Source organism: Halyomorpha halys, unplaced genomic scaffold, assembly GCF_000696795.3.
Source record: "Halyomorpha halys isolate HHAL.00 unplaced genomic scaffold, Hhal_1.1 Scaffold106.1, whole genome shotgun sequence".
Taxonomy (NCBI): Eukaryota; Metazoa; Arthropoda; class Insecta; order Hemiptera; family Pentatomidae; genus Halyomorpha; species Halyomorpha halys.
This window is the reverse complement of record NW_027111449.1, coordinates 2,228,667-2,250,285: the sequence shown is the minus strand read 5'-3', so window position 1 is coordinate 2,250,285 and position 21,619 is coordinate 2,228,667. Positions and strand designations below refer to the sequence as shown.

General features: G+C 30.9%; 1 protein-coding gene across 4 annotated transcripts in view; it reads left to right on the top strand.

Moving 5' to 3' along the window:
* LOC106677699 (BTB/POZ domain-containing protein 2) overlaps window positions 1–21,619 on the top strand; it is an 82,767-nt gene that overhangs the window by 54,333 nt on the left and 6,815 nt on the right. For 2 of the 4 annotated variants that reach the window (XM_014415779.2, XM_014415777.3), the window contains exon 2: window positions 13,445–13,529. In XM_014415779.2, coding sequence (XP_014271265.1) covers window positions 13,480–13,529 — 50 coding nt within the window. In that variant the 5' untranslated portion in view covers window positions 13,445–13,479. Of the gene's footprint in view, window positions 1–13,444; window positions 13,530–15,094; window positions 15,422–21,001; window positions 21,104–21,619 lie in introns of those variants that run through there. The other 2 variants (XM_067049475.1, XM_067049476.1) reach the window with 2 other exon arrangements.

Genomic DNA, 21,619 nt, shown 5'->3' with positions numbered 1-21,619 from the left:
AACACATTACAAAAGACTGATCTACATGACTGTAATAAGGCCAATCTGGATATATGGAGTTGAGCTTTGGGGCTCCACTAAACCTTTGAATTCCTCTCGTATCAAATCCTTACAATCCAAAATCCTTCGTAAAATCCTCAATGCTCCTTACTTTGTTACAAATAAAATTATACATAAAGACCTCTGTAATGATCCCTATGTAACCGATCTAGCCCGAACCAGATATCATTTCTTCCATTACAAACTCCTAACCACTCAAACCCCCTAGTTTCTAACCTTGCATCCTCTTCCATTCCTGACAATCCTCCGAGGCGCCTGAAAAGAAGATGGCCAGGAGACCAACTGATGTAAAATGTCATCAGAGTGCTACTAATGGGTAGTTTCTCTACACGCCTGTAACACTTCATTTTAACTAAGATTAAATTTACTGAATGTTTTATATAATATACAGTTGTAAATTTCAATAAAGATATTTTTAAAAAAATTAGTTCCCGCACAGATAGATAGCAAAAAATAGTATTATTTGCAAAATTGTCATCCCCTTGGCTTCTTACCCAATCATACTTTTTTATGTAATTGAAATGATATTCTATACTTTATTAAAATTTTAATCTCATTAAATTACGTTCATTGAGTTTTTCACGTGTCTCTGATTGAGCGGATGTACCGATACAAACCGCGATCTGATGGGGGGGGGGGAGTCCGTGTTAGTTGAGGAGAGAGGTAGGAAGAAACCTTAAATATGAAAGCACTACAAAGGGTTTGAGTAACTGAATCAGCCTTGGTTACGCTAACTCAAGATAAAAGCTATTTGGTCGATATCCCAACATAACTGCAACGTTGTGCTCGAAATTCAATTCTTGACCTTCGGTGATTGGTTACACTTATCACGAATTGCCATCAGGGAAAACTTTATTGAGTTTGTATATGAAATCCATTTTAAAAAAAAAAAAAATCAGGAGTTTTTATCCAGTCTCATACACATTAATGGTCAAGGTTGTAAGTAGTATATGGTCATTGGTCAAAAAATTGAATATGTGAAAATTTTATTCCATGTAATATAAAAAAAATACCTACTTTAAAAAAAAAAAAAAACCTGTCTTTTACTTCCAAATTAAAAATTAGTGAATTGAGGTAAGAAACATTGTGAAATGTTGACTCGTTTAAGTTTACGCCTATCTGATACTGCATAATGGATGATTTTTAAGACATGATTTTTATTCAATATTTAAATAAATTTTTATTCATTTATGCATATATGAGCTATAGAAGCTAATAACTATAACCTCTGTCAAGAATACTGAAATGTTGAATGAAAAAGAATACAAAAATGTCTAAAAATCTGAAGCTAAGGATGTACAATGTCATGATAAAGCCAGTTCCAATATATGGCTGCTAGATTTGGGCTGTAAGAAGTATCCTAGAAAGCAGAATCGAGAGGTTTGAACGGAAAGCCCTCTACAATTACAGGAACAATCTGAAATCAATGCATTTTAACATGGAGGAGGAGAACTAACGGTGAACTGCTTACAGATACCAGTCCGTCAAGATCTCATAATATGAAGGCAAGAAGGTGGCGAGACATGTGGCTCGAAGCAATCCATCAGGAAGCCTCTGCATAACAATGAATGCCAGTGTAGTTGGCAAGAGACCACATGGTAGGCCAAGAACCAAATGGATTGGCAAAATCGACAAAGAAGTGAAGGAGCTGCAAACTGGAAAGCAGTAGCCCAAGACAGGCAGACGTGGAGAAGGTTGGTTTTATTGACCAAAGATCTACAAGGTCTGCAGAGCCAAACAAAAAAATATATATACATAAGCTAAATAACGACAAGGCTTAGTGTCGCCATAATTCTAACTTCCTAAGTAAATAAACAGGAACTGCATATAAAAGAAATTATTTTATTTTATTTATTTATTTAATGTAATTTACAACTGTACAAAATAATACAATAGGTAAATATGTTGTATGTTTCATATACACTTGAAAATCTTGGGAAGGAACCACCCGTTGGTGGTACTTCAAACATTAATTTAAATTAGAAGGTCCCGTGAACATCTTCTTTTCAGACGCCTCGGAGGATTATCAGGGATTGTTAAGGATGAAAGATTAAAAATTAATGGGTAAGAGAAATTAAGAGTCAGAATAAATCAGTGTTAATTCTCTGCCATTCACTATTTTTTTAATAGTTTTTCTTGTATTCTTTAAGTGGTGCCGAAAGCCGGGAACTCTGTTTTTTATCTTATAATTTTTTACCTTTTTTTTTTTGGTCCCTCGTTCTTCCTATTTTGCTGTCACTTTAAATCTGGATACGGCCACTAACCAGTCAATAGTGAGAACAGCGGTTTTGAATATTCCTGCGGCTAACCTCGCTGATCTAATACTACCGTAACTCCAGAAGCACTTCAGTGTCAGAAACGGCGGCTCATACTAATGCACTAGCCATGATGAATGTTCTGAGGGCGAGTTCGCAAGACCTCAAGGAGGCCATCTCGGATTCGGAGCGATTTTCGAGTGACATAGAGGAACTAAATAACTTCCACAAAGCCAACGATTGTATTCTGGAGAGGATGGAGACTAAGGTGTTCGAGAATAGAAGTACAGAAGATAAACCGATCTCCACAAATCCGATCCTATGGCCATCTTCTTTTCAGTTGGCTCGGAGGATTATCAGGGATTGTTAAGGATGAAAGATTAAGAATTAATGGGAAGATAAACCGATCTCCACATTATAACAATAAAATGCAGTATGAAAATATACAGTAGAGATGCAATTAATAATATTATACTGTTATGTATATATGTATATATGTATATCATGCGTTACTAGTTATATTAATATATTATATAACTAGTAACCAGTAATATTAATGTCAATGTATATATCACAATCTCTTCACTCGCTGCCTGAACCTAAAATTAGCGACAGTCATACCCTTGAAACATCTTGAAGTATCCGGTTTAAATGTTTCAAGGGCTATGAGCGGAAATCTATGAGCGAATGGTTTATGATAAGAATATTGTATATTTAAAAAGATATGTTTTGCAAGCATGTTTCGACTCCATACCATAAAAATTAAAACCGGATGACTGAGATCTTTGACGTTATGACTCGTCACTATTTACTTTCGATATGAACATATGAATTGATAAGATCATAATTGGTCTTGCAATTACTACCCGAATGCAGAATCATATTCCTGCAAATAGAGCCAGGGATGCTACGTCGACAAAGATAGGGCAAAAGGCATCCGAATATGGGTCGGTGAGACGATGCTTCTTGGTGGTCGTTCACCCCGGTGACTACTCATGTTTTCTGGTAAGCGATTGTTGTTTGTCCAATTGTTTGGCATCACAAATTAATTTGCAATTAGAAAACGGCTGATAGTGAAGATATACTCGGATCGGGATATTGTGGCTACATGGAAGTTACCTCAGACTCCTAAGATCCTTTCCAAGTGTGTAGGCAGTTGTTACCAGTGTGCTGATTCAGCGGATCTTTTCAGTGCGATGATGGGTTGCCCAGGCAGTCTGGAAAAGATTCCGGGCTTGGCAGTTTGTCTCCACTGGTTTTTATTTTTATAAAATCAGTATTTTCTGAGTTTTAATAATGCAACATTTCTCGGTAAAGTCGTTGGGGGAACATTTATAAATTATAAAACGATTCTTACATGCTATTTATTTATTTTACTAACAGATAATAATTCTGTATTATTTAACAGTAATAATTCAATCTGTCATGACTAAGGAGAATAAGTATAAGCGTTCTAAGTATTCATTCATACCATATATACACAAAAAAAAAAGAACGAAAATGCAGAAATGTAAATGATAACAATTGTACTTACAAAATTAAATAATGAAAAAACATATAATAAATAAATGATAATAATAACTAAATAATAAGATGTATAAGCAAAAATATAAACCGACATATTAACTATAATAAAATAAATATGATTAAATAATAACAAAATAATTCATATAGAAGATAAAAGAAAATTAAATTTCAGCACCATCAAATTCCTCCCGCATCCAAACCTTACAATCCAAAATCCTTGAGCTCCTTATTACGTTACAAATAAACTCATTCACAAAGACCTTAAGATCCCATTCGTTGCAGAATTGGCCCAAAACAGACATGCGTCTTTTCATTCCAAACTCCTTAACCATCCTAACCCATTAATTCTTAATCTTTCATCCTTAACAATCCCTGATAATACTCCGAGGCGTCTGAAAAGAAGATGGCCACGGGACCTTCTAATTTAAATTAATGTTTGAAGTACCACCAACGGGTGGTTCCTTCCCAAGATTTTCAAGTGTATAAGAAACATACAACATATTTACCTATTGTATTATTTTGTACAGTTGTAAATTACATTAAATAAATAAATAAAAAAATAAAATAAAATAATTTCTCTTATATGCAGTTCCTGTTTATTTACTTAGGAAGTTAGAATTATATGGCGACACTAAGCCTTGTCGTTACTTAGCTTATCTATATATTTTTTTTGTTTGGCTCTACAGACCTTGTAGATCTTTGGTCAATAAAACCAACCTTCTCCACGCCTGCCTGTCTTGGGCTACTGCTTTCCAGTTTGCAGCTCCTCCACTTCTTTGTCGATTCTGCCAATCCATTTGGTTTTTGGCCTTCCATGTGGTCTCTTGCCAACTATACTGGCATTCATTGTTATGTAGAGGCTTCCTGATGGATTGCTTCGAGCCACATGTCTCGCCCACTTAACCTTCTTGCCTTCATATTATCTTGACTGACCGGTATCTGTAAGCAGTTCACCGTTATTTCTCCTCCTCCATGTTAGAACTTTCCGTTCAAACCTCTCGATTCTGCTTTCTAGGGTACTTCTTACAGCCCAAATCTAGCAGCCATATATTGGAACTGGCTTTATCATGACATTGTACATCCTTAGCTTCAGATTTTTAGACATTTTTTGTATTCTTTTTCATTCAACATTTCAGTGTTCTTGACAGAGGTTAAAAAAAATCTCAGTAAAGATAAAATAAATACACACTTTCATCTATATACAATTTTACTAATAACATAATAATTATACTTTATTCTAGCACTTTTTTTTTTTTAAGCAAGCCTTTATTAAAGTGAAACTGTCCTCCAGTCGTATAATATATAAATAAGATATTTAATTAATTATGATAAATAAAGACTTTTACAAAGATTCCAGTTGGTTTTGGACAATTTTCAATAAATTTCAAATTGAGAAAAACATTTTTTTTTAATAAAAAAATTCAATTAGTGTTAGAACGTAGTTGATAATTATTTAATTAATAAAATAAAAATACCATCGGTTTTTTTATAGTCCCTGATTTCCTTTTCTGAAAATTGCATATTCAATGATGGTCATGATCTTTTTGTTTGGATATTTCAATTGGGAGATTAATTACCTACATTTCAAGGTCAAGGTTAATTATTTGTCTCTTGAGAATAATTATTTTAAATTCTTAATAACAATTGGATATACCTTAACGTGTATATAGATATATGTGTACTTGAACTGTCTCATTTTAACAGAGAAAGCTGTTATAGCTAATCAAAATTTTTATAAAACTTCCACTAAAGTCTTGAATATCTCAAAACTCCAGTACTGACTTACACCAGTTTTAAATTCAATGGCATTTTTATGGCTGTTTTTGTCCATTTTTTTTGTTTTTAGTATTTTATCAACGTTCCCTCCTAGTTAGCTATTAGTTGTATCTTTATTAAGACTTAAAGTTATTAAAATTAAACTAACGGAAATGTTCTAGAGTTGAGAAGTTTACTGAAAAACTGAACTGAAGTGAGGTGGTGGATCATTTCCTGGCCTAGTCCAGGCATGGGTTATTTTGAGTCCCGTATTCTAGGTCACAATACCTTGTGGTAACTTGAGTAACTTTAATCATAATATAACATCTTAGTAATAATGTACAGACTTTTTAATACTATGATCTGTAAATATTTTGAGGTCAAATAGATTCATAACATTCACAGGCTATCATTAAATAATTTGAGCTCACAAAACTGATATCGGTTGTGCAGTTTGCTCAAAAAATTGTTACAAATGAGCAGATTCACCAATCTCAATTTGGCCAAGATTTATCCTCCAGAAGAATTATATCCTCTACTCGCGTATGCCTTAAGTTTTAACATATTGCATTATTTTCTAGTGTTGAGAAGTTTACTAAAAAAATGAACTAAAATAGATCATTTCCTGGCCTTGTCCAAGCATGGGCTATTTTGAGTCCCAAATTCTAGGTCACGATACCCTGTTGTAACTTGAGTAACTTTAATCATAACATTATAATGTATATAATGTTTTAGTAATATTTACTAATGTACAGACTTTTTAATACTATTATCATTAAATAATTTGAGCTCACCGAAATGAAAATCGGTTGGCAAAAAAATACACCCTGCAGAAGAATTCAATCCTCCACTCGCGCATGCCTGAATTATCAACATATTTTAACATTGCACTATAATTATTTTATATAGCTTTAATTATGTAATCCAATAATGTTTCAGTATTTTTTACTCAAAGATTTTGCAAAACATTCACAAGTTAACATTTAAAAATTTGAGCTCACATCACATAAATCGTTTAATACCAATAAATGATCTGATTATGACACATACCTAAGCACATTTCCCTCATTTTGGCTGCAATAATAATAATAATAAGTCGTTGCCGGACAAAAAACTGACTTGTTTTAACGAAAATGAAAAAAGAGAATATTTCAATTACATTCAATAGAAAGGAACCAATCCTTAATTTGGCAAAATATAAGTAAATTCTACATTATTACTCCTTAAGCGTCATTAAAGGAAAACCCGAAGAGTCAGACCCGAACTTGGTAACACCATGGTATTCAGGGCTTGGTTCTTTGTAAGGGCGTTGAGTCAGGCTTTCTGCACTCGAAGGCGGTGCAGTCCACCATGACGTACTCAGTCTTCTACGGAACTCCAGATTTGGGATATAGAGGTCAATATCCTTTCCAAGGCCACGAAGCCCCCAGGTCCCGTGAGTATTTGAGAGATCCAGTTGTCTGAGAGGACTATTTCGCTTCCTAACCTGCCGGTGTGCATTTCTGAGTGTTATCTAACGTCGGCACACTTGGTCACCTATGAAACAAAAGGAAGGACATAGAAAGTAAATTTAAGTTTGGGAAACACAGTCACCTCAGAATTAGGCTACAATAATTTAAAATTATGGAAGTAATACAATTTTAAAATAAAGGACAAAAATACGCAATCAATAGAAATATAGATTAACATCTAGGTATGTATACTTACTTGAACATTTAACGATCAAATTAATGATAAAATAATAAATAAATATACAGTTAATGTTATTCTAATATGTATTGATAGTTTCGGAGGTAGAGAAATAGTTGAAGCTTAAATAAGTTTATGATGAAATTCAAGATGAGTAAAAAATTCCAAAACGAGATTGCACGATTGAAGGATTTTGAAGGAAGTCGTTCTATGAGGAGGAATTTACAAATTTGTAAATTCCTTAATCCATAGGGAGTGGACAGAGGGTAAACAAATTAAGAATTGAGGGTTATTTTAGTACTAAAGATTTGGAAGAGATAGATCCATTATTGACATTAAAAACAGCCACTTTAACTCCACTTACCAAATATAGATATTAGAGAACCTTACGATTTAGAAAATGAATTTAATAAAATAATTCATTAATCTCTTTAATCTTGTTTCTTGCCTACCAGATAATCCACAATATACACGGCATAATCCAAGTGGGAGAAGATTAGGGAAGACACAAGGAATTGACTAATTTTACTAGACATATAATCAAGAAATCTTAAAAGCTGTATGATGGTAGAGATGTATTTATGGGATGTGTGGTTATTCTATTTCTGCTTTTGATAAAAAATCAGTTAGATTTTTCTTATTGATGCCTCTAATTTATTAACACATAACTATCGTTATAATGCTTCTTTATGAATTTATGATTGTATTTATAAACTGTACTTGCTTATAAAGTATTGAACCCCTGGCTTTCGTGGGTTGTAGTGGTACAGGTTTTAATTTTCATTTCTACATTACTTATTCTTTCCATATTACTGTATTTATATTTTATTATTAATTTTTTTTATATATATTTATAAACTTACAAAAACTGTTTCTGTCGACATATCTGTTCTTAAAGTTTATGTAAATCACTGTTAGCTATACTAATAGTTCAAGACTGATATTTAATCGTAAGATGTTTTATTAAACAACCGCTTTTTTCCCACCACCTGCACTAGGGAACTACTTAATCTTTAGTAGGAAATCGGCTTGTGATTGGGAACCTACTAACTTCGTACTCAAGTAAATAGTTGATCGCTATATTTTTTTATTTTTGATAAAAGATTCATTACTATAATCTCATCTTGAGACAACAAAGAGACTGTTTATTTGAATGCTATAGATCCTTCATAATAACATTAAAAATATTAATTTATACTGTATATTGATAATAATAAAATCCGTAATGATAATAAAAGAAATCATTATGGAGACAATCAGGCTTGAAGACGTGTTCAATGGTGTTCCTGTATTGTTTACGCCGGCAACTCTGACGAGGAGCTACTTAGAACTGCGGTTCTACGCACTCGTGGGAAGTCCAATGCTTCCACACTACTCTTCTCCAGTTCCGCAGAAATGCTATACATTTTAAATGTCATCTGAAATACAGCACGTATAAAACGTCCAATCTGACATTTATTGTGAATTCGGCTTTAACGAATTTTTCAGGGCTCATTTCATAGATTTATAAAAGAATTTTTAGTGAAATGATCTGTACTTTCATTTTATGGTATGAGTATACCTTGAATTCTGGCAAGGCTCTACTAGATTTACAAAACAATGTGATATTCTAGTACTATAAACAGACAATTAATTCAGATAAAGTTAAAACTAAAAGAAAAAACATATCGAAGGATTCACTCATGCACCTGATTCACATACTTCTATACTTTATATTTATACAAGTAGAAATAATAATATAATTTTTGTATTTTGAATTGTAGACTTGATTCACCAGTTAATTTCTTCCTCACTACCAAAGGTTGGGGTAGTAATTAATAATAATAAATATATATATATATATATATATGTTCTGATCGAAACTTACTATTTACATTTAACGTTTAAGACATCAAGGAACAAATTTGGTTCCTTAACGGTCTGTCTGTAGTCATATTTGTGTTCGAGCATTGCCTACCGATTTCGATAAAATTTTCAGGGATTGTGTGGGCTGCTGCCTTGTTGGTCGCTTATCGATTTTACCTTAACGCATTTTTCTCGACACAGGTATTATTTGGAAATGACTCGTAGTTTAGAGTAAAGTTGGTGATTGGTGTAAGAGGTGTCCAGTTTCAATTTCATTTGATTCTCTCACATAATCTCGCTTAATGGTTCGCAAAAGTATTTTTTTCTTGACATATATGTTTTTTTTTAACCCGACTCTTCTTGTAGATATTATTCTGATAAGATAAATCAAATTTATTAAAAGAAATAGTAATAAAATTCCTTCTTATGAATTTAAATAATTAATCATGTACCTAATTAATTAAATACTTAACCTACTTACATTTGTATAAGCTCTTATAAATATGCCGCTTAAAAGATTGTTGGAGATATAGAAAAGGAAAAAAAACTATTACCCAGTAGAAATTGTAACGAAGCTCTGACCTTGGCAGACTTATTTTATTTATATAGGTGATGACTAGAGCTGTAGGATTATATTAATGAAAATTCTAATTGCATTTAATTCATTTATCCCTTCAGTCTCGTTTCTTTCGTGCCACACAGCCTACATGATACAAGGCATTCATGACCTAAGTGAGGGAGTTTGTTGGAGCTTACGGATTTTACAGGATATAAAATTACGAAATTTCAGAAACTGTTTTTTTTAACACGACGTAGATATTATTCTCAAACAGATTTGGGCAGCAATGAAACTAATAGCTAAAATTGCCATGGATACGATATTTATTTATGAATGGTTCATTCATGAATAAGGGTCGTAGCCATGGCAATTTTAGCTATAGCTAATTTTTGCCCATCTCTCTTCTCAAACAACCTATAAAATTTATTTTAAAAAATAATAATAAAATTTATTCTTATAAATGGAAGTATAGTTAGTTAATTATGTACCTTCTTTATTAATTTACGACTTACATACCTCTAGAAATAAACAAAAATAATCGATAGTAATTTCAAAATGGTTCTAAAAAGTCTTTTTTATTTCTTCTACTAAATAATTAATTTCATGCTGCTGTAAAGTGAGACTTTAAGTGATAAAACCAGTTGATGATGTAAGATAGATTATTCAGCGAACAGCATCATTGCCTGTAATTTCTCCACGCTAGAGGTCTTTCACCATTTTTTTCCATTCTGTTTGTACATTTGGCCTTATAAGCATTTATTTCTTAAAAATTTTTCCTGTTTTATATAATTTGAGTTTTTGCTATAATCTTGGAACATAAAATCTCGCAATGTATTTTTTTATCACAAAGCTTTTAAGGAATTGAGAGTTCAGTTTAATTCCACTGAGTAATTTAATTTCAGTAATTGAATCGTATAGCATACACTATCGATTGGTTAAGTCTAGACATAGCCACAAGTTTAATCGATATTGTCAGGGCGACAGCGCGTTACACCTTGTTTACCTTTCTCATTTAGGTCTCTCCATATTGTCCAGTGAAACTGTTTTATGCAAAATGGCGGAAAGATATTTGCACTATTCAATATTAAAACAATATATATGAATTACTCAAGGTAATTTTAAACTATATTCATTTTTTTTTAAAATTCATTTTACGATGTCACGATCAAAAATTTTTTAGCTATATAACCTATAATGTAAAAAAAAAGTTAAGTAACTAAGTATTATTGGGAAGGTATTTAACGTTTTACAGTCATATAGGAATTAGGTCGAAATACTTTCTTTTTTTTTTTACCTTGTGGTCCTGTCTTTTTTTGTTGTCACATTTTGGACTACCATCATCAAGCGTTCTTTAGGTTATTTTTTTTAATATATATCAATTTACAAATTATATTAAACAATCGATAAATATATATTGTACAGGCCGAAAAACTCAGTGGGGAACATGCGAGTTGATGTTAGAGTGGATTTCAATCAGTCATTTAGGAAACACCTCATCTCACCAATGGAAAAGAAAAATTTGTGGTACATTTTTAAACCCAAAATCACTGTCAAGACATTGCAATAACTCATATCCATATTTTTTTCAATTTTAATGTATACCTTTAGGAATGTATACATGAGGGGTACGTACTCTCATGGTGTAGTAACCTAAACCCTAAGCAGTAAATCAAGATGACAAACCCAGTTGAGCTATTTCTCAAATGACTGATACATTTTATCCCTATCGACCACGAAAATTAAATATGTCGAAGTATTATGATTGGTATGCTTTCTATCATAAGTCAATATATTGACTTCTCATAAATAAATATTTTCATAACAAATTAAAATTTAACTTCTAAAAATTATTCAGTTTATTTGGAAACTTTGGAAATATTCCTGTATCAAATAGTTGTTACAAGTTTATATCTTCAATAAAAATTTGACTTACCTATCTACTCAAGATGATTTCGTAATAATAAATGAATTCGTAATAATGCTGTTATAATAATTTTCCAAAAGAAGATAACTTAATTATGGCTTTTAATTAAATGGTCCCCAACTGTTTTATTTTCGATGTTTTGAAGTTTGTTTCCACATGTATATATGTCGCAGTGAGATGAAAAAATTGGGATTTGAACAAATCCCTCCGCTAGACGATGGATTTAGGGAAGATGTTATAATAGCAACTCTATGGGGAGATTTCCCTAAAGAGTAAGTAACTGATTTGATCAAATCCCTAAACTGTTTTAGTAAAATGATGAAAAAATATTGTTTCATAAATAAAAGTATTTATTGATAAACCATGCGTCATTAAATACAGAGTAGATAATAAAAAAAATTGTCACTGAAACACAAATTATTTATTGGAAACTGATTAAATAAAGAAATAGGTACGTAAACTATTTTTAATGAAATTTTAAACATTTTTTGTGACAGTAATTAATAAATAATAATGTTCGTACATTTTATTAAAACATATTGATTTGTTACATCTTGAGTTACAAAGTACATTTTTTTTTTCTAAAATCTTTTAACTAAAACAGTAATGGAATTTGATCAAATCACTTACTTACTCTTTAGGGAAATCCCGACAGAGTTGTCATTTTCACATTGTTCTTGAATTTGATATTATTTCAATTTTCATAACTTCCCTGCAACACACACACAATAAATCTGAGCCTAAAGCCGAAACGTTATTAAAGCTTTACAATATCGTTAAATAGTAATTGTAACTAATTTATGGCGGCTGATTTATTTTATATTTATATGATATTGGTTTATGTGGTTTATATATGAAAAATTATTTCTGTGAAGTTAATGATAAATAACTAATTTAGCTTAAATTGTGGTACCTCCCAACTCAAAAAAATCAACATGATTTTAATAATTTTAAAAAAACGCTTTCTAGGACCATATATCAATCATCGTTTTATAGTATAACCTTTAACCTTTTTTTTTCTTTTTTTTTTCTCTAAGACTATATTATTTTATCATTGTTATTTTATTTATTTTTCATAGAGATAGTTTGATTATGTTCATTTTGTTTATTCTTTTGTTTGTATATATTTTAAGAGTTTTTTTTTTTATTCATTTATTTATTTTATTTTATTCTAGTATGTATGAGATCATTCATCACTATTACCTATTGCCCACAACTGTGTGGCAGATTGTAATATCTATCAATAAATAAAAAGTATTACACTTAAAAAAAAAAAAAATTTTTTCTGACTTTGAGAATACTTTCGTGATAACTTTGGAATGAATAATTAATACTTGTGTCTTTTTTATATTGTAAAAAGTTTTTCCTGAGTCACGAGGCATCTCAGTTTAAGTGACAACATATTTCAATTTTTTTTGAGTAGCCGATGATTCATTTACCAATTTAACACTTGTTACCAACTTAAGGTTTCGCCTTATTGTTCAATACGACAGTCTTTTTCTGTTGAATGCATTTAGTTTAGACCAGTATTAATAATTAGCAAGGCAAAAGGATACCGGTTCTCTTTAACACAATCTTCAATGGCTAAGGCATGAATCACCGCCCAAGGTCTGATTTACTACATACTACAGTAATGTATTTTCTTAGAAATACAGCACGAGGGATACGGCTGGAACTTTTCCACTAGTATAAGTTTCGCCGCCGATCAGGTGTCGGGTGAGTCAGAACCAGGGAGTTGGGGGTTCCCACCGGCAAAGCCTCTCCCTCCCCCATTCAGTCCACCGTACTTAATAAATACGGCACTAAGACGGACACTTTATAATGTTTCAGGAGGAGAGATGTGACGAGGCCCCACCGCTCACAAAATGTGTGCCAACGACAACCAACCCGAAACCTACCAGCCTCTCTTGAACAGGTGAACAGGAATCAATCAATACAGGTGTGCCTGAGGAAGGGTATGGGGACTTGGAGCTGGAGGAGTCTACAAAACAGTGCCCGTGCCCTTCCTCTGCTATCCAAGGGGTCATTGTCAAAGGTCATTCTTACAGATCAAAATTGAACGATGTAATTTGTTTCAAAACTAAAAAGTAAATGAAAAAAGATTTATAATCTTCAAAGTACTCCAATAATTGTGACAACGACCTCTTACATATGTTCAACTAATATGCAAAGTATGTTTTTCACCATTTTTAATTAAGCTTTTTATTGTAATTTTTTTTTACAATAATATTATACTTTTTATAAAAATATCATCAGTTACTGTTTTATTTTGACTGAATCAATAACATATTGCATACTAGATGTAATAAATAATTGCATGCCTAATATATTAATCAATTAGTCTAACCTAAACAAGTAATCTTAACTATTACCTGATACTGTAAATATTGAGATTAATTTCATACTTAAAAAAAAAATTAATTTACGTCGGAAGTAATAAATTAATTACTTTTGGTTTATATGTTAAAATTAAAAAGAAATTGGATTTTTTTGTTTTTAAAATTTTATTTTTATAAAATATATCGTCTATTGAGAATTCTAGTGGCAGACTCACACTGAAATCGATAGTAAGAAGAAAACAGTCTTTTAAACTTTTAGAATTGTATAAACCAAATTAAATTGAAACAAGCTCCCATGCAATTTTATATTTTTACTCTTTCATATTTTTTTTATCAAGTTTTCTTGAAATTAATAGAAATCGATTATAAAAAGGAAATAACGTTTTAAACTTACACTATCTAAATTAAATTAAAACAACTTCAAGCAAGCTTTTATTTTGTTCCCTCTCACGGCGTGTATCTCACTTCACACACGTTTTTGAAAGAAATTTTAACACCTAAAAGTGAAGTTATGTTTAGTGTGTATTAACTCAAAAAATTATTTTTCCGTAGTTTCGTCACTGTGTTTCTCAATAGGCGATTTAATATGAATATATAATGCGATTGAAATCATATATAATGACCAAACTTGGCGAAGAAGTTATCTATTCGCTCTTAAGTTTCTTGTACTTGATTTGTACTTATGTAATCGAGGAGTATTCTGTTGAAGGTAATATATCCACTTCTCAATAGTTTTTTTTTTTTTTAGTTTTTTTTTTAAAGAATTTACAATTGTACATTTAAAACGTATTCGACATATATCAAAATTTTAATTTTCTCCTATTAAATAGGAATTACAAATCATCTTTTCCAATAAATATTTGACTTATTTACATGAGATGTGGCAATGATATTTTTTTAATAATAATAATTTATTATTATCCAAATGTGGATAATCATTACTCAACACATAGAATACTCCTTAATGGAGCTTGTACTTAAATACGGTAGTTTGGTAAAAAATACAAACTTTCTGAGATGGATCAGCGTTATCTAGTGGAAATTACTACAAAATTACAAACGTTTAATAAAATAAAATAACAACATTAAAAAATGAATATGAAAATTTAAAATTTCGTAATTAATCCTTTTTGATGCATAGTAATGAGACTCGATCCCAGTCAAGCAAGAAATGTTGAAGCGAGAAGTTTCGAAGAAAAGCCTTCCGTATGATACCTGGTACTAGCCTGTAAACAGCTTGCTGATATCATCGATCAAGAAGAGGAAGTTCATCAGTGGCTAAGGCGATGAAGACGAAGAACATCAGACCACGACTCGACGAAGAATATAAATATGAATGTTACAGAAGATGGAAAGAAACCATGTAAGAGACCTGGAGGCAGATTGACAATTAATGGCAAAAAGGAAAGAACGGACAATGACCATTATCCAAAATCTATATAAAATTGGATACTACATGAAATATAAAGTATATCTGGTTTATATTTTTTTCTCCCCTAAATTTTATTTTAATTCAAGCATAAGTTCTAAGCTAATAAAGGATAAAAATTGATGGACTGCATTAACATTTTGTATCTGGTGCTGCTCAAATGGTTGCGAAAATATTATTTTTTTCCAAAACTAATACATTTTCTAATCTCTTGGTCCGTCTCCTAAATATATCAACAAGTTGCTATACTTATTGGGGAAGCCAACCTTTTTTTTTTCCAAGTACACTAATAATATATCGAATCCATATTTTGGCTTTCACATTTCTGTCTTAATAGATTCTTCATTAGATCGGGAAAATGGTCAGAAAAATTTCGTTCACATCTGCATGTATTGAATAGTTTTTTTTTTTTAATCTTTCAGTTATAATAATTATAAATAGTTCCACTGAAATAAATACCAATGCGACAGTCAAAATAAAGAAAAAGATAAAGGTTGCTGATTTGCATATCTTCGTAATGCAAGTCAATAGTCAACATTACTAGTCGAATGTTTTCCAGTTAATTAGAATACAAATAACTTTTATATAATTCTCGATTACCAACTTATCGATTCACCGCAATAACAGAATCAATAAAACAGCTATATCCAGCTGTACATTTGAAGCGAATGTACCGTTTGTTTTGATTTACAAATAATTTTTGGAATATTATTGCGAGTATTTAGAATTTTTATGTTCTATCGTTGACAGAATAAATGCTTAACATCTAGATAGGTATATTTGAGACAGTTTTAAACAAAATTATTCAGAAAAAAATACATTACTAGATAAAAAATGAATAGAAAATCACCGAATTTGGATTATGAATGCTCGACGCAATTATTTATAAGGGAATGCAATTAGACAAAGAAAATATAATTTTACAAGAAAAATTTCATCTCTGGATATATTTAATAAAATTTAACTATTCTATAGGAATAATAATAAATTATTGGAATAAAATACTTCGTTTCTGAAGTATTTCTCGTATAGTTGGAATAATCAAGAACGTGCTACGCGTTAAAGTTATTAATTCTTTTAACCCTTAAAAATACTTTGAACTATTTTTTAATCTTTCTCGTTCCCCGAGGATTTCATTTTAAATGCAGTTAAAATACTTAAATACGTGCATTTTTATTTTATTTTATTTTTTAAATAATGCTAAAAAGCCACAGATTTCCTAAATCCGTGAATGGAAGGTTGTGCTAAACAATTTATTAGTAAACAAATTCAACCACACATGTCTGATTTAATTGAAAGAAAATGATGGCCTAAATTTTAAGGAGCAAGCTCAACAGGTGAGTAAACTGTCATTTTTAATATGGTTTAATATTTAACTTAGAAAAAAAGTTTTAAATGGAAAAAATTATTTTTTCACCGAAGTATTTATTCAGAAATATGAATAAAGAAAATATGTAAAAGAAAATACAATGAGAACAATCATCAAACAGAGCAATCACGAGTAAACTATAATATGATTCTAGCAATCTAAGATATGATCATGTCTTCCACTCCGGAAAATATTTACTCGATTTCTAAATACTTCATACTCGCAGATATCGAAGAAAGGACATGAATTTCCTTATTAAATAGATTAATATCTTGAGATATTTATTTTGAAGAAAATTAAAGGTGTCGAAGAATCGTTTTGGAGTAATATTTAAGCATTAATCATAGGATTTGGAACTTCAGAATAGATTAGAGACATGGTAACTAATAATGTGTATAAATTATGAATGTTTTTAAATCTGTATTGTTCTTGATAACATTAAGTAATAAATAAATTGCAATTTTATTCAATTATAAAATGATTGGGTCAAAATGAAAAAAAAAAGAAAACAGATAAGGATATATCGATAAGGTTTTAAAGGAAGTTGACGTTGATGAAGATTTAAATCACTAAGGAGTGAAAAATCTATTCAGAAGTTAGGAAGAAACCTTGATTTGAAAGAATCCTATTTGTGAACCAATTCTACGAGAATCAACAGCAACTATTATATAAATTATTATAAAAATAAAACATCATTCGACCCTGCAGATCAACTTATCATCATATACTGCCATTGAATGAAATATAATTGAAATTAGTCATCCTTTCAAAAAGCGTTTATTTGTTCTGTGATAAAATATTATCTGTCTTCCATTTTAATTATGTTTTTTACAAAAAAACATTGTGGAGTCATTCTTTTGTTTTTTTCACAAAAATCTTATGGAGTCATTTTTTTCTTTTTCTGATGATGTCATGAATAAGGAGTTGTAGCAATTATAGTACTCCAAAGAAATAATACTTATGGAAATCCTTCATTCAATCTTTAATGTCAAGTGTGTTATGTGCCTATATTTTATCTTCTCGTATTTGGTTTCAACGAAGACGAAGAAAGTATTGTAATTTTACATTCATGGTAAAAAGATATCCTTTTTTTTTTTTTTAATCTTGTATACAAACGTGAATATGATATCTCTCAATATGACTCAACTACATAGATATTATTTTAGTGATTGGTCCTTTTGTTTTCACATAAATGACAGTCGTTCATCAGTTAATCATATTACACTGCAATGTGATTAACTGATGCAATCTAGTGAGATCTTTTACTAATTACTCTAGATCATAATGTGCATAGAAAACATAAATATAAATAAGAAATAAACATTGAAGTAACCTTCTAAAAATATTCATATGGGCTTCGTCTTTTAAGTATAACATTATTTAAATAACATTGGAAAATGAAAATAGCTTAAATAGGATAAACTAAATAAAGAATAAATATTTACAACATCCTTATAAACTACTAATAGTTATAGGATGAAAAGCATAAAAGGAGAGAAGAAAACACAAATAATGACAATAAGTAGTTTAAGAAAATTAAAAAATACTTTTATATGAACAATATGCTTAGACGTGTCTTGAAAAGTGGAATAGGTGTAATTCAAACGGAAGCCACAAGATCAGGAAGCAAGCCCGATAATGTAGATTAAGATATGATTAGATCATAAATAATAAGGGGGCCAGAATGAAGGGAAATGAAAAATAGATCAAAGCAAGGAACGAGAGATTAAGGAAAGGTATTATGGAGGTCGATGTATTGTATAAGTGAGTCGTTAAAGAGCAAAAAGAGAAGACAGTGAATAAAGAGTTAGAATAATAATGAGGAGTGAGGTACACTCGAAAATGTTTGATAAACATAATTTCATCTAAAAATTAGAAATAAATAAAAAGGAGGGGATGTTTGACATATGAATCTGGTTAAACAACATATGTTTTATGGGAGAGACATATAACTAGTTTGTGACATATATGCATCAAATATAGAAAACGCTAATTTACTAGTGTGGTATCTTTTTTCAATCGTTATGAATTCGTAAGTATGTTTCCCTTTTGTTGATGACAATATTTCGTCGTTGTTGTAATTTTTAACATATTAAAATCTACAAATAGCCTCATTATTTTATACGATTGACAGTGCAATCATAACCAACTAATAACTTTGATATTCCAAAATACCAGGGGGGTGGCATAATCCTATTCTTCTTCAAAGTAAAAGTGAAGCCATAAGGCCACGCCCTTGGGCTAAGGTTAACGTTGAGATCTGCCATTGTAATCTAAACTGAAACTGAAGGCGGCCTGTGATTGGCTCTAACACTTCCCCTCCTTCTCTGCCACGCACCTGAGTCCGTCATAAAACCCACCTTTTTCGCTCTACTTTTCCACTCAGCTTACTCCTTATTCTTATCCTTCCTTCAAAGGATATACCAAGAATTATAGAAGAGACCAGTTTTGGATGACGGCCATCAGCGACTCTATCACTTTGGACGTTCAGCGAAATATGGAACTGATGATTAGCAAATAATAAATACATTTTTCCAGAAAGTACATTGACTAGTTTGAATTTGATCGTGATAGTGCCAACCGCATCTGTTGTCGATTTTCTAACTACGCCAACATCGTTTAGGAGCTTATGTAGATACTCTTCACTGATATTTTCCAACTTTATATTTTCCATTTTACAATAATATTCTCCATGAAAATTTAATAAGCAGCATTTTAAAAAAGAGAGGCATATTTATATAAATACTATTCATAAATTACATCGAAAAAAGAAAGAAAATTCAACACAATCAAAGCAAAAATCAGTAGTCTATTATTCAAGGTATTTCACTTTATTTAATATTTCGTGGACTACTTTTTACTTTCCGATATACGAAATACATAAATAAGGGGTAGTATTGCGATCGTAGAACAAATCAGATCTGAGATTTCAAAGATATTATCAAAATACAAGTAACCTACTCTCGCAAAATGGACTGTGAACAGCTTAGCTCAGTAAAAAAAAAAATTGTTCGAAACTTTAAAAAGTATTTAAAGTATGTACTTTACTACAAGAGGTCTAATAGAGCGAAGTTTAAAACGTCTAGGTAGAAAATAAATCCCCCACGTGCAACTACGAGCAGAATTTTCTGTACACAATACGTTCTCTGTATAACAGTTTTGGTTTTCCAGAAGTATGGAGTCACATCACACATTAATTGTAACAAAGGTTTTAGCGGGGCGCTTTTCGTCATCTTTATGAATTTTTACTTTCACTTATCAATGTATGGAATATATCGTTAGGGAAAGTATCGCAATCATGCAAAATTTCGACTTCCTTTTTTCGACGGAAATACACGTTTAATAACGAAGTCTCAGAAAATGTCCAGTGTGTCTGTATGTGGTCAACCTAAAGCAAAACTAATAGTCGTACGAAACTGAATTTACATATTTGAAGCCGATATATGCCTGGGACGTGACAGCAACTTTTTAGATAAAATGGACACACCAGTGGCACTTTATAGAATCGACTGTTCTACCATTTTCCCTAAAAGACCTATAATTAAAATAGAGGAAATATTTGTCTATTTTGAAAATAAAAATTCGTAAAAAGGAATTTATGAATAAATGTGTTGGTGTTTCTACTGTAACATTAGACACATTATTCATTGCAATCAAAATTCCGAAATAATAATACACCGTCGGTAAAGGAAAATTTTTTGAGTAGTTAATACCTGACATTAAAGCCGTAAAAGGTGAAAAAAATGGATGAATACATGTGTTTGTGTTTTAGGGTACTTTAAACTTACTAGACTAACTAACTTAAACTTATACATTGAAATGGTATGCTTTCACAAGATAATATGTTTTTTGTATTATCAGTATACACAGTTTGTGATGAAGAATATGTAGCGGTTCTGTCAGATAACTTTCAGGAGCCCAACTTGCGCAAAAATTAATTTCTACTCAAAGTTGTGTAATACGCGCACCGCACCAGACTTTCCTCCTTGTACCAGTTCTCTATTTACAGCAGCTACATTTTTCCTATATTCCATTTCTGTAAGTTCTCATAGAAATAGGAATACAATTTATTATTTACAACTCGACGTAATTTAGGTTCGGGTGCACTGAATAAGATATTTCAAGAACTAACGTAATCTTGAAGTATTTTTAGACTTGATATTCATTTAACATTGTGCTAAAGAAACCTTTGTGGTCCCCCACGACCCCGGTGATTCATTGATAGGATAAGTGATAAGTATATAAAAGGCTGCGTTGTCGATAACTAATTTTAGTAAATTGTGATCACTGTGAGTTGAAGTGTCCCATAACAGGGAGCGTAACTAACAAGTGTTCCACCGTTTGAATTTCAAGTATGTTGCATCGCATTATATGCTTCTTTTTTTATATTTTTATAAATATTTTGTATTTTCTTTCTTTTTGAATCTTAATTATCATAACAATCGATAAAACCTGTTTTAATATTAATTTTCTAACTCTTGGGCAAAGAGTGTCACAACAAATTGTAGAACACTTTTTTTTTTTTTTTATAAATAATGTTTTAATCTAGAAATGTTTCGCTTTGAATAATAAATAGTAATTTGACCTGTACAGGTCCCCCAAGGTATTCATCTTGAAATAAAAACAATTTGCACAACAACTTGCTGGGCGAAAAAATGAGTTGAAGCCTGAGGCGGGTGTATTTTTGTGCCCAGCTAAAAAAAATGGTGATTTTAAAATTAAAAACATTAACGCTCTCTACTTATTGAAAAGAGATTAATCATATCAAATTATATAAAAAATTATATCATGATTGTTTTGCAATAAAGTTTTCATTTACGTTTATTTCATTCATTGATTGGAGAAGATGGGAGGGGGGAGGGGTACGG